Here is a 14,515-nt window from a genome sequence, read left to right as displayed (position 1 = left end):
TGACTAGGTAGGAATTTTTCTTTTTTGCTTTTTAGAAAAAATAACCCTTGCCTTTAAAGAATCTAAAGAATATACAATCTTTAAGATCCAAGAGACCTAGTAAATTGGAATGTATCTTTGCATCATGACATGGAAATATGTGATATGGAACCAGAAACATCTACAGCAATATCAGCACAGTAAGGACAACTGAAGGTTACATAAAAAACCCCAAAGGAGCTAAAGAGAGAGAGCCCCATCTTGTTCAGCAGCACAAAATGATACACTTCACATTTGAAATTCTTAAGAATGCCATGAAGCAAAACAAGTATCATCAGATTTTAAACGCTGTCTTTAAAAGGAAGGGAACTTTGAAAGTCCAAGAAACACTTGATTCCGGGTGAAGTCAAAAGCTATTGGAAATCTATTGCTGAAGAGCTGGTACACCTTGGATTAACTACAAATGATGTTTGCTCAAGTACTGGAAGGAGGGTGAAGCCAGGAGCCTGTGCTGGTGGTGTTTGACAGCTGTGAGTCTACAAGGGAGGGCAAACATGGAACAGTGATGAGGTTTTGGCAACATCATAGAAGCCTGCACGAGCCAAAAACCGAAGTCACTGACATCTAAACAGGGAACTGCTTTCTAAGTAAAAGGTTTTTTATTTTCCAATAACTCAGTACCCATTCTGCAGATTTTTTGTTAGAAAGTCCTTCATTACGACCATCTTCTGCAAAGTCTATGTGATCTTAAACATTATGTGATATCTGAAAAATGAAATTATTTCCTCTTCTGTACACACCACCCAGGCACCTTTTAACATCCAACACAACCCCAGCAAAAGGTCCAGAGAGCCCATTCTGCACAGAACTGTTTGTCAGAGAGAACTGAGCTTGGGACAGGGCCTGCACGTTGCTGAGGGCATGGGAAGCACGTGGGGCCCAAAGCAGGACAGGTGTTACACAGTCCTCATGGTCACCACCAAGACTCAAACAGGAGTTAAAGATTTTAGCTGTTTGTCAAAAATGAAGACTTGCAAAGAAGATGAAACCAACAGAAGTTAAAAGAATATTCAGAGGGTTGGCGATGTAAAAGAAATTTCTGCTAACAATGAGCTGAGTTTGTGTATTTATGGAGCACAGAAAGTGAAAGATAACAGCAATTCCATAAAAAATGACAGCCAGAAATTGGAAATGGAAAAAATAAATAGAAAATTTGTTAAACTGTTACTTTTTATGAAGGTCTTTACGAGGATCATATTTTCTGATACAATGAGGAATAATTTATATAGTGCAGTCTTCCATAACAATGGAAGTATTTACAAACCTGAATTCTTAGAATTCAGTTAGACAATATAAAAGATTCAGATAACATGAATATCATATACATGAAAGGAACTGAGAATACAAGTGAGAAAATCTGGAAAATAAAATTTTTGAGGATAACAATATGTAAAAGATAACCCTCTTTTTAAACTAGTTTCACTGAGTATTACCAGTAGAAAATCTAGTAGAATCCTCTTTATTTTGAGTTCTCTGTAGCATTCAACAAATGTTTTAAGATATCTACAAATCAATACCTGGTTTATAGTTTTGGCTGCTGCCTTATCTAGTTTAAAATGTCAAAAACATACATATATACAGACAGCTATGCAAATGCCCCAAGAAGAAATGTTTGGAAAAGTTTATCAGTGTTTTATCTATATAAATGAACAGAGAATTAAATAAAAATATATTTTTAAAAAACACCAGGAGACAGGGTCTAAAAAGCTATGAAATAAAACATTTTAAGTTCATTCACTCAGAAAAGCAATTTAGAGCATCGCTAATGACAAACATGATAGTATTTGTTCATATACTAAGAGAAAAACAGTGGAAAATGTTGTTAATATCCAGTACACAGTTAACTCTCAACTGGAATACTGTTCCTTCATCACCATTTAAGGCATAAGATCCTAGAAAACATGTTGCTCTCAAGAGAGTATTCCAAGTTCCAAGTCTACTTCTCTGAAGCAAAGGTTAATTATTTGAATTTACTCTCTGTGGTGCAAGAGCATAAGAGATGTCCTAACAGAAATATTTAAACTAAGTAGAGAGGCAGAAAATATCAATTGATTTTGGTGAAATGAGTCCATAAAAATGCAGTGCTTGGAACACTTTCAAAAATAAAAAAAAAAAAAAAAAGAAGCACATCCAGTAATGATCAAAGCAAGATATGAGATATTTGCAAATACATCTGTATTGTTGCAGATAATTTCTTTCTATTTAAGAATTTTTACTCAAGTAAAAGTCAGCATAAAAATGATAGTCACTGGTTACTTGTGGGGTTCTTAATGTACACAAGGATCATAGTTCCCTCTTCTTTTTTTTTAGATATCTGTAATTAAATTAGCAATAAGATAAGGAGGATTCTTGACCATGTAATGTAGCATCTATGTGTCTCACTTGCTTTAAGTTTTCTCTGAGAAAGTAACTGGCCCAATGACTTCTGACAATGCAAAGAAAATTAAATCTACCATGTACTGTAACAACCAGAAAACGTTGTGAGGGAGTATAATGGACATATCAGCAGAGGGCAGTTACCACAATTGAGACACGTTTCTGTGAAATTCCAGAGAAAAGTAAGGAATGTTTGCATTTTTGCAGTCATTCAGAAAGAGAAAATTAATTACTTAAAAACATCCAAGGATACTGGACAAAAAACTGTGTAAATATCATTCTCTAAACTTCCCCATCGAAACTGAAGCCAACTTGTTACTGAGAGACGAACTAGGAAATTTTAATTTAATTCAGTGGTTGCAAAATGTAATAAATTAGCAGGATTTGATATGAAGTCTCCTATTCACCATCAAAAATAGATGCAGTACAGAAAGACTGGGAGAGAGCTACCTGCATTATTAGTAGTGCTCTTCACAATTCAATGGAGATTTAGAGCAATACAGAATTCATTTGCTGACTTTCAGCATGGCCATACAGGGTCTATAGCATTAGTTTCACATGAGGCTGAATTCTCTATAGGATGAAAATACACCCACTGGGCTGTGCAGGTCTATTTTTATCAGAGAAGCAATGCTAATAAAGGGAAAACAAAAAAACCTCTCACAAATAAAACCCACTAAAATAATAATCACTCAAAGCTACTCAGAATATTTATGAAGTTGACATGAAATCTGCCAAGAATTGAGATTTTGCAGATTTCTGCAGATGACTGTGCTTTCTCAGTCTGAAAGAAATGCTAAGACATTAACTAATTATTTATGGAACAACCAATTATTTTGTACTGTAAATCTAAGACTGAACATCATGAAATGCTTATTAGTTGAGCAAGCAAGAGAGTGGAGCAATTCCTTCTGGAGTGGAATGAAGCCAAGGAGTTGAATGGAGAAGGCCTCTTAATGAGAATAATTCACTAACACAGACACAGCGATGCTCAATTTACCTAGCACTGCACAACTGACCATCAAAATGTTTCAAGAGACAGAAAATAACCTTTACATTGTCACTGGGTTGAAGCTGAGCGGTCTGGAGCTACAATGCTCAGTTCAACAATTTTTAAGAAACAACAGTGATTGAAGTTAAAAAGTCAAGGAGGGTGGTTGTGGTTTTGCTTTCAGAAGGTACAAAGGACAGAGCCTCCAAGGTGCCCTGTGTGCCCTCCTTCCCTTCCATTGTAACACTGCTTTCCTGCTGCATTGTTGGCCTGGGCTAGCTTTGATGTGTGAATCTTGGCTAGGCTCAAACATCCAGGTACACAGGACTTACTCTCTTGCAACTTTTTTCTGACTTACAAGAACAATAATAAAACCCCAAACCTGACAACAAGAAAAACCAAATTAAAAAAATTTAACTGAGTTTACGTCTCATTTGCCAAGAAAAAAAAAAAAAAAAACTAATTGGAAAAGAGCTTTCTATTCAAAATTAATGTTTGAGATAACTCTTTGGGAATGTATAATTAAGTCAGGTAAGGTATAACTTTATTCTGGCATGAAAGCCAGAGCTATGGTGCCCAGTCTTTCTAATGGGCAGTTCAACATCATGTGAAAGCTACCTACTCCAGATCTTCCATCATGACTGGGTGACCAGACAAAACTACCCCTGCAGCACACGAGCATTTTATCCTCTAAATATGCTGATGTCACAAACATATGTCCCACAGAATGTATGGTGACACATCACCAGGATCACATCTCAGGGAACTCAGCAGGGGAAGACAGCAGGAATGGAGGAGAGCTGCCAAAATGATTTGTCTGGTCCATAATCCCACTGCCTCAGGCCAGCAGCACATGGCCAACAGCCAGGTTGATTTCTTTCTTGATGGGCCTCATGCAACCTTCTATTAGCTGGTAAAGCTGAGCCAGAACATTAGAGCTTGGATGAGAGATGTGGACATAAATGCAAAAAACCCTTTCAGTTCACTGCCACACCTGAAAGAAATCCATTTGAAAATCCAAAATCAATGTAATTTAACCCTAAAAGTATTGATCCATTTTTGCTCTCATTAAGACCAGGCCTTTGAGCAGCAGAGTTAGTAACAGACAGTGTTGCATATCTCCACTAATGCTCTCTTTGTTTTTTTAACTGATATCCATGAAGAGGTCACATAAATAAACTGAAGATGATTCTCCTTCCATGCCAATTACTGAGATGCTGGGAGAATCCTTTTCAGACTATAATTGTGATTTTCCAAGTACATTAAGAGACTTGATTTTCCTTCCTGCTTCATGCAAGACACTTCTGTCTTTGCTGAGAGGCTTAAGTACAGGTTCATAGCACAGATGTAGAAACTGAGTACAAGCTTAACAGGAATCTACAACAAGAAGAAACTAGGAGTGAATAATTTTTTGCACTGGATAAAATGTAAATGATCCCTTGAATCAACCCCACTGCTAAGGTGATCATGTTTATGCCCTGGCTTCTTAAGAAGAGGAATTAATACAAAAAATCTTTTAATTATGGATTTAAAGAGTGACCTACTCTAATAACAAGGCACAAACAGCCTCTTTTATGTGGACCAAATACCCTGTGACAAGTTCTAACTACCTGTGTTCAGAGATACAAAATCTGCCTCCCAAAACTTGAGGACAAAATGGGATCTTACAGATACCTCCTGCATAGGTGAGTGAGTTCAGTTAATGGTTCAGTGATTATTTTCCCAAGCTGCATTATGCTATATCTGCATCTGAACAGCACTCAGGTAAATTAAAACCCTTAATATAGTCACTTCACAAATAATCCTTGCAACTAAATTCCATCTGACAACAACAATCATGAGAGAAACAGAGCAGACAATCTTTTCACACAGGCATCTTTTCTTCCTCAAGAAACTAAGAACTGATTCATGTCCTTGAAGAAAGCATCAAAAGTTATAGCCATTAAAATCCAATTTCAGTGTATCTCTTGAAATGAGATAATGAGAAGTAAATAATCAAGTAGTAAAATAAGCTGTCTTATCAAAACCCCTGTTTCGATGTACGACATTGTTCATGTTGAACACCCAGTACATTTCTGATTATTTAAAAATTAAAAAAAGAAAATTATTTTCGTTTTATAGCTGTCATTCTTCACCATGTAGCTTTCTGTCTCTAGCAGGCTCTCTAAGAATATTCTGCTTTAATACTGGATTTAATGATGTGTCCTCTCTGAGACAACTGGGAATGTGACCATGGAGCACACAGACTTATACTGACAAAGCCAGCCTTTACTGACTCCTTGCTATTCACACTCTTTCCATTGGGTGTTGCTATGATATTAAACAGATTACTGCTGGGACTCCAAGTGTGCATACAGAAAGGCAAGGCAAAGGTTAAAGTTCTCTGCCTATGTTGCTCAGCCCATTGGTTCTACGCAGCCCAAGTTTGTTGTACTTGACAAAGTTGGTGGTGTAATTCACTAGCTAGTGCTGAGAAAAATTGTTGGTGACTACTTTAGAAAAAGCAGTCTTAATATGGAGTCTTGCAGCTTGTACTAAAAGCTTTATCTTCTTTCATGAAGGTGATCTGACTAAAATTTATATGTACATTGCAGCACTCAATTACTGTACACTGTAGCTGTGCAGATGGCTTTCTTTTAATTAGAGTATTCAGTACATCTTCTGCATAAAGAACCAGGCAATGAATAAGAAGAAATTTAATGAAAGTAACTAAAAAAGGAAATAGTTTAAAGGAAGCTAGGGGGAAAAAAAAAGGTGGAGATAACTTAGGACACAATTCTTGCAAGCATTTCCTGCTCATTTAATGCAGCCCTTCAGGAGAAATCCTTGAAAATTTGCGGCCTTAGAGAGGTCTTGTCAAGCAGTAAGTATCGAGCAACTGATCACTAAACTTTGCATAGTTGATGAATACATGGATGATAGCTAAAGATTTGAAAAGCAAAATAATAGCTGAAACTTGACTTTCAGTGTGGCACAGACACACCAGTGAATGTGTTCTGGAGGTATTGTGAGAAAGTGTCAGGACTTCATTAAGTTATGGCAAGAAAAAATACCAATATTTGAAATATCCTCAGTATTAACAGCTACTGCTGTCAATACAGGTAATAATAGCAAGCAATACTAAGTGGTAACTGTGATGAATATACAGCTGCTACAACCTGAAATCCTGGATATTAATAATCAATAATAAAGCTATAATCAATAATGAATTGATAATCAAGCTTTTATATAAGTTATATTCCTAGTTAGAAAAACATTGGCATTTAGTTATGTGGCCGCTATACTAACTGGTAAAAAAACCCAAACAAAACCAACCAACCAACCCCAAAAAAAAATCAAGAAAATCACGTTCAAAAGGAAAAAACCACAGCAAGACAACATGAATTTCATGTTCTTAAATTTGCTGCTGTCAGGCACAAATGCTTAAAACATACAAACCAGGGTAAGAAAAAGTTGCTATGGGTCATAAAAGATAGGATTCAGCCAGGGAGGTTATATGCCCTCTTAGCAGGGGCAGTAATTTAAGCCACTCTCAAGATAAATTCCAGTATTTCTGTATTCTAAACTCTTCCGTGAATTTTAAATTTCACAATGATGGCTAGACTTACCTGGTAGACCGGGTGGGGTTTTCAGATATTTGCCATTAAAATGTTGAATTACTACTTCACATTTTTCTGTAGACTCCATTCTGGAAAAGAGAAGAGAGTGGGATATGGGTAGAGGCAATATGTGTTACTAGACTGCTATGGGAGCACTCAGTCAGCAAAAAACCCCAAAAAGCAGAAGGAGAAAAAAAGGATAAGCACAGATGCTGAGAGAAACCTTCAAAGCTGTTGTTGCGGATTTTTGCAGAGAAACTGGCTGAGCCCATTAGGTCAGAGTGTGGCTCCTGAGGAGGACCTGCCACCCTCCCTGCCTGCAGCTGCACTCCCAGCTGTGTTTGAGCACAGCCCTGTCAATGAACAGACCCCTTCTGGCTCCAGGGCATCACCCAGAACAAGGACATCCTTTATGCTCTCACGTGCTGCTTGGAAAAGCAATGGACATGCTTCTAGACTCCTTGTGCACCCAGAATAACTTCAAATGGCTTAAAGAAATGAATTGCAGGATTTGGAGAAGAACACAGAGGATTAAACAACAATTATTAAGGATTACAATGTTAAGAAAGCAACCTGCAAAGACAGGCTTTATAGTAAAACCAAAGACAATGCATACATGACTATTACAACATAAAGCCAAGTTCTGGGCAAAGAAAGTAATTTATGTGCAACACCAGCTGAGGAAATGCCTTACTGTTCATCTTCTATAAGTTCAGGATAACTTTCAGCATTGAGATATTAAAATATTAACAGTGAATTGGTAAATGTATATTTGAACAATTGTAAAAATACAGAGTTACTACTCAAACCTCAAGCCATGGTTATACCACATCTGGAAACTCACTATTGCTTCAGATCTTCTAAATTAACTGCATACAAGTCCAGAAAAAGCGTTAACTTTGCTACAGAGGGGGTTTCGAAACTTTGAAAAGAGGAAAGAGAGAAATGGAAAGCTGGTAATTTCCTAGAAAAGTTGTGTTTAAAAACCATGTTCAATGCTCCTTCATTGCACCAGTATGTACCTCCAGGTATTCTCCACAAAATAACTCTGCTGACATATATATTGCTTACTTCTCAGCAGCCTAGATCATTTTAAAATTAATTTTTTCCACTACTCTTTCTGTCACACAGTTTGGGGAAAGAGTGGTTCACACACAGCAGCAGTTTGTCTCCCAGGATACAATTCTTCTCGAGTCCAAAAAGCCACACCACAACATACCACAAAGAAAACAAAAAAAAAAGCCCTAAAAATCCTGCCTTTCAATTTAATTTTTTGAGGAAGTCAGTCTATTGTGCAATTGTTTCAGATGAAATTAAAACTTTCCCCTTCCAGGTTGTATCACTGTGTATCATGTGGGCTGGGCCATTTCTACAAGCACAAAGACAGTGACTTAGATTGCTCGCTTTGGCTTCATTCAGGCTTAACTAAGCGAATGTCTGCGCTGAGCCTTTAGAGACTCTTGTCTCTGAAAGAATAAATGCAATAAAAGTCTGTTTTCTGTAGCTGCAGGCACTTGGTGTCAAACCATGTTATGTTGCACCACACAGCAGTGACAATTTCATTTTAATACATGGGGTACATTTTAACAAGCCAAAGCAATCCCTGCAAAGAATGCAATATATAAGCTGCCAAATGAAAGAGACTCAGTGCACTTCATGCGTTTTATGTGGGAAGAGAATAAAAGTGAAACCCACAGTGTTCTGGGATAAAAAGCCCATAATTCGAATAGCACTCTGAAAAAGAATGTGCACGTTTTCCTCTCAAGTTTCACAATTAACGGCTCTCAAATGCCATTGCTGGCTATCTGTAATCTGGCACACACTTCGCTTGAAACCCACACTGGCATTATCGACTCAGCCTGAAAAGGCAGCACAATAGACAAAGCCCTCTATACATGCTCCCCTCAGATGTGTTGCTGAGTAACAACTGCATCCATCCCTTGCCCGCCCCACCTGAGCCCTCGTGTGCTTTCTGCAATTCTGCCCGTGGGGGTGGCAGAGGCTGGCCAGGCAGCCACGCACTCATCAGGAAGGCTTCCAGCCCAGGGCCACCAAACATGAATTGTAATTGTCCACAACACCCCTCTGCTTGGAAAGAAACCTTTCAAAGTGAGTTCTTCAGGATGATTAGCTCACTGATTGACTGGGAAAAATTAGGGGTACAGAGCAACCAGATATATTAGCAAAATTCTGATTTTTGCCTTAACAAGACTCTGGGTTTAGTTTAGTTAAAATTCTGACCAATATTAGCCATTTATGTGGGTTTTTATGTGCCAATGTCTATGGCAGGCACTTACACACGAGTTTAATCTATCCACACACACAGATTCACACATTACTCCTCTTCTTGTTTTATCCATAAAGATGAGCTGTATCTGGGCAGAGATCCCGAAAAATACACTTTCTTTAGGTCCACATTAATAAATTCCTCCTACTTTTCCTTCAGAAACTGCAGCACTCCTCTATTGTAGAATGTGCTTTGAATTATTCTTCTTATACAAGCTAGCAATGTTTCAAAATGTTGCTTGAGACTGGGATTTAATAAAAATATCACTAATGGAATCGTTATATGCTAAAAGGTTTTCAGTAAAAGAATGTCAGCTGAGCATGGGTAAACTTGGGAGAAGAACACACTTAAATATATTTTTTAATTTAATACATTTTTTAGTATTGGCATTCCTTTCATAATGATAGAACAAAAAATATGACAAAATATAATATTCTGGATAAAAGATAAAGATCCTCGATGCTTCAAAACTTTCTACTGAAAGAGATTGATATTCAATACTTGCTGGAAAGGAAAGGAAAACAGCTTCATGTGATAATAGAAATTCGGTCTCATTAGATAATTTGTGAAGTGTCACTTTCAAATTCCTTTCAACTGCATATTTATGGTGTTTATCCTAAGAGGATATAAAACAATAATTCATCTTTAAATGAAATTTGGAGATAATCATAATGCAACTAAATATTATTTTGAACCAAGAGTGCACCGCAGAAAAAAAAATAATTATCAAAGTCATAGGTTTTTATAATTTTTTAAAAGGTACAGATAATTATATAAACCCAGAAGAACTAATAAAACTACGATAATTTATTTTTACCTGTGTTTGTATATCTCCCAATTCTAGAAACTAAGTTGTAGGGATCCCAAATACAAAATAAGTAATAAGACTGTCCATATTCTGTCCAATTTGAAAAGAAGTAATTTTTTTTTAAATCTGAAGAATGTTTTTATGATTTTTTTCTAGCTATACTTTGCAAATTAAAGATACTTCAATATGAAAAGTAAAAGAAAAGAAAATCCAAACAAACTTAAACAGTGGATGCTTAAACAAATATCAAAACCAAATAATTTGATGTTCAGATCTTGCTATTAAATACTTATTATATATATTCTATTATTATATTATGGAAATAAAATTAAAATAATTTATTTTAATATTAAAATTGTATTATCTATCTCTCAGACACCAATGGCACCAAAGTAGTCATTATGTGCTGTTAGAAGTAATAGGGAGCATTTAACATGAAAATAAAATGAAAAGAGAAGAGAAGAGAAGAGAAGAGAAGAGAAGAGAAGAGAAGAGAAGAGAAGAGGAAATAAAAATTATTTAAACTGCCTACCTAAAGCTCTTATACATGCTTATTATAAAGATTGATGCAGTGTCAAGAAACAACTAAATAAAATTTTTATATAAGGAATACCATGGTAATTACATAATTATTACCTGAGAAATATTCAGTACCATGTAATTACCACTTAGTGGAAAAGTGTGGGTTCGGTTTGCATATATCCTATAGTCACTTTGCTTAATAATAAAAATGTAAATGAGAATTAGGACTATTTTTTTAATATGCAAAATAAATATTTAAAGATTAAATTGTTACTCCCACATTAATGTTATTATCAACACAATAATATTGTTTACATTTAGAAGAGGGGAATAATAAATCTTCAAGAACAATGTTTCCTTACTATTTAAGGCATTTTGCAAAGATGGAAGCAGGTAGGTAGCAACAGTATTCCACAGTGAGAGGAGCCTAAAGAATGGAGACCATAGTTAGAATACACACCAGAGAACTGAATTTCTTTAGCACATCAAGAAGATGACTAGAGGGGCAGTCTGACAGCACTTTATAAATACCTTTGTGAGGAGAATAAACCAGGGAGTAAGGACTTCTTTACTCTTCCTGAGAACGTTGTGGCAAGAACCAGATAAATTCAAAAGAGAAATTAGGCAGAAACACTTAACTGCAAGGAAGATGATCCACTGGCAAACATTAGACAGAAAATCGGTGGTCCTTTTTTTCTGGTTGATGTCTCTGAATAATTTCTGAAAGTCTTATTTTAGTAAGACATGAGCATTATCTCAATATTAGGTAACAGGTAGTATTTCAACTGCTAGGATATAAAAGATGTGAGGCAAAATTATCTACAGGTCTCAAATACTCTAAAGTGTATCTCTAAACAAGATAGTTTTGATTAGCATGAGGTTTCCTGTGTTTTTCATCCTTCCATGGAAATACATTCACTAGTTTTTAAATTTATTTTGCTAATTTAATTCCAGGCATTCTAAGACCCTGATGTGACTGCAACCTGATTTCCTCCTTCCCTGTAACAGATTTAGGTATCTTATCTCCCCAACTTTTCAGTCAGTAAGAGATTACTTCAAGATGTTTGTGCTTTTTGGTTTGAATCCATTTTATGTTGGAAAAAAGCTATTCCCTTTGCCACTCACAGCCTAAGAAGACATTTATTTTGACAAGTTCTCCTCATGGCTCACAAATTATATCTTTTCCCAACATGTCTTGCCTGTATATTCTTCAACTGTCTGCTTGAACAACAGGAGGTTGTTTACTTTCTCAGATAAATATAAAAAATCTACAGAAACCACTCTTTTCCTCTGGAGATGTGGTTCATTCTGTACCTTGCAGCATCACCCATTATGCCAAGGTGAGCTGCCTGAGTATCTCTGCACTACATTAGCTTTTTTTAGAGATAAAAAAACTCTAGAGACCCAAAACCTCTTTGGGTCTGCTCTCCATAGAGAAACCTGTTTGGGTCAGAAGAAATAATTTCATTACATATACATTATCCTGAAAACCTTTGAAAGACGCACAGCCTCCTTTAAGGAAAAAAAACCCCAAAACCATAGAAATTAAAGGCTCATCTCTCTAGTTTTACATCAGTGGAAACTGGAGCATAACCATTTCTACTGAAATCCATGCAGAGCTTCTATAAATAGAATAATGATCCTGTGATGGCTCAAAATCTCATTTCCTAGTTTTTGTTGCTCCCTTTTAGTTGCCGAGTTGAATATTGTTTCCAAAGACTAAATTTAAGACATGTAAAATGGGGACAAGCAGGAGATAAGTTTAGTAAAAAAGATAGAAAAAGCAAAGAAAAGCAAACCATTAGAAGCTTTCCCAGAATAATAAGGTAGGGAAAAGATGAGGATGAAGCCCAAACTCCCAAGAGCAGTGTTTAAATGCCTCACTTCAGACCCCCAGCTAGGTCACAAAGGGATGGAAGCATCTCCCTGATGTGTACCTTTGCTCTGAGGTGACAGCTAATTGAGAATCTCTTGACTTTGGTCATTTGCTGGGAACAGCATCATAACATTTTTTTATGACCATTTGTGTTGTACAGGTTTTCTCATGTTACTGGAAAAGAACAGCACGAGCACACAGCCATTTCCACCTAGACCTAGGCTGATTTATGCTACTGTCTTCACAGTCTCAGGTTAAGTATTATACTGGTGCCTGCCAGCAGTGCAATACTTGACTGTCTGACTGTCAGCATTTCCATCATAAATTTCTGTTTTCAGAAGCTTATGACTTTGTTGTAAAATGTCGCTTGTGGGAGGAATCTTGCAAGGTCGTTTTAAGTTACAAGACAGCAAACAAAATAAAAAAGTTAGTGGTTTCTACCTCTTTCTTTGCACTTTATCATTTAAAAAGACCTATAAAATGCTTGTTCTGCTGCTCAGCTGAGTGTGACAAACCTGTGTACGGTATTATTAACAATACTATCTCTTTAGGGAAGATACTTAAATAATACTTGAATGGTATTTTATTGTGGGGTTATAAAAAGCAATTTTTATTTCATTGATTCAGTGGTACCAGTAAAGTCCCTCCCCAAGATATACACCAATATCTCCTTACTCCCTTTTCCAAAGTCCTAAAAGTTCTTCAATTAAACTCACAGTACCTCAGGCTTGGATTACGCAAATTACTCAGCCAAATTATCTGATGGCTCCCAATTTTCCAGCTTCCTCCCTCATCACCTTTCAGAGCTGCATATTCATTTTCATCTTATGGAGTCCCATTGATTTTTGTCTAGGGATCCGTACGTATGATCCATATGTCCTTCCCTGGAGTTTTTCAGGTGCCACAGCAGATGGATATCTGAGGGTGTCAGAGATACATCCCCACACAGACCTCCCCACCACCCTGCAGTGTTGCTCTGAGGCTTTTCCAGGGAGGCCTTTCAGTGGAAAAATATCACCACAGACATATTTTACAGATATCACACAAAGTCTTTGGAGCATGTTTGGGACTTCCAAATTAGTTTGGAAATCAGTTTAATATCTCAGTTTCACCTGAGATATTAAATTATAAAGCAATTTCCTGTGTAAGATGCAGGATATGACAGATCATTCTTCTGACTGAAAGTAGGAATGATCCTTATAATATCTAAGCCTGAACTACCATCCCAGATGATGGATTTATTCAAGCTAAATTATAGCACCTTTTCAACCACCTTCAATTAAACCCTTGAATAAGGAAGAACAAAGTAGTTTTCCTCTTCACAAATGCATCCCTAAACTGCCTGAATGTTCTTTATCCCCTGGTGCTGCTGACACTTCTATCTCCAAAGTAGCATCATCGCTGATCCTCAGAAATCTCTCTCTCTAAATATTCCTCCTAGCAAACAGCACCACTGCTTTGCCTCCACTGTGATTTTGTCATTCCTTTATCTTCTGTCACCTTAACATCTGGAATTTATCCTCTGTGGGCCTGTGGAAATCCAAGTCTTCCAGCACATACAGTTCCTCTTTTTAAGTGGCAACACTTCTTTGGGATGAAGATAAATATTTCCCTCCATGCTCTCAATACCTTCTCCTATCCAGTAATTACAGAGTCCCTCAAAGACCTTCTTACTATCTCTGATCTGCTTTTTACTCATACCATCAACATCACTACAAATGTTGTCTGCCAAACTCAAAAAATATCAACTTTAAAATTATATCTTGAAATTTCAAATCCAGTTTCTGTGGATTTCTTTCCATTTTTTTTGTTTGTTTTGTTTGGTATTGTTTTGCTCTCTTTCATCTTGCTGATTTTTTTTTTCTGGATGAAGGACCATGTTTTTGTTCTAAGCTCTGAAGAATACACTTACACTTTTGAAATGAAAGATCAGCTGTGGAATTTATTAGACAACTCCCAGCAACAGGTATTTAACAGAAACACCTACAAATTTAAGCATTATGACAACATTCTGTGC

The 14,515-nt window shown here is 36.5% G+C and overlaps 1 protein-coding gene across 2 annotated transcripts in view; it reads right to left on the bottom strand.

Moving 5' to 3' along the window:
• RBMS3 (RNA binding motif single stranded interacting protein 3) overlaps nucleotides 1-14,515 on the bottom strand; it is a 443,351-nt gene that overhangs the window by 137,429 nt on the left and 291,407 nt on the right. For both annotated transcript variants that reach the window (XR_009420205.1, XM_059490845.1), the window contains exon 6: nucleotides 7,015-7,094. Coding sequence is in view for 1 of the 2 variants with exons in the window: in XM_059490845.1 (XP_059346828.1) it covers nucleotides 7,015-7,094 (80 nt within the window). In the remaining variant the exon portion in view is untranslated. The remainder of the gene's footprint in view (nucleotides 1-7,014; nucleotides 7,095-14,515) is intronic.

The sequence above is a fragment of the Ammospiza nelsoni genome, chromosome 1, assembly GCF_027579445.1.
Source record: "Ammospiza nelsoni isolate bAmmNel1 chromosome 1, bAmmNel1.pri, whole genome shotgun sequence".
Classification (NCBI taxonomy): Eukaryota; Metazoa; Chordata; class Aves; order Passeriformes; family Passerellidae; genus Ammospiza; species Ammospiza nelsoni.
This window is presented reverse-complemented; position numbering and strand designations above follow the sequence as displayed.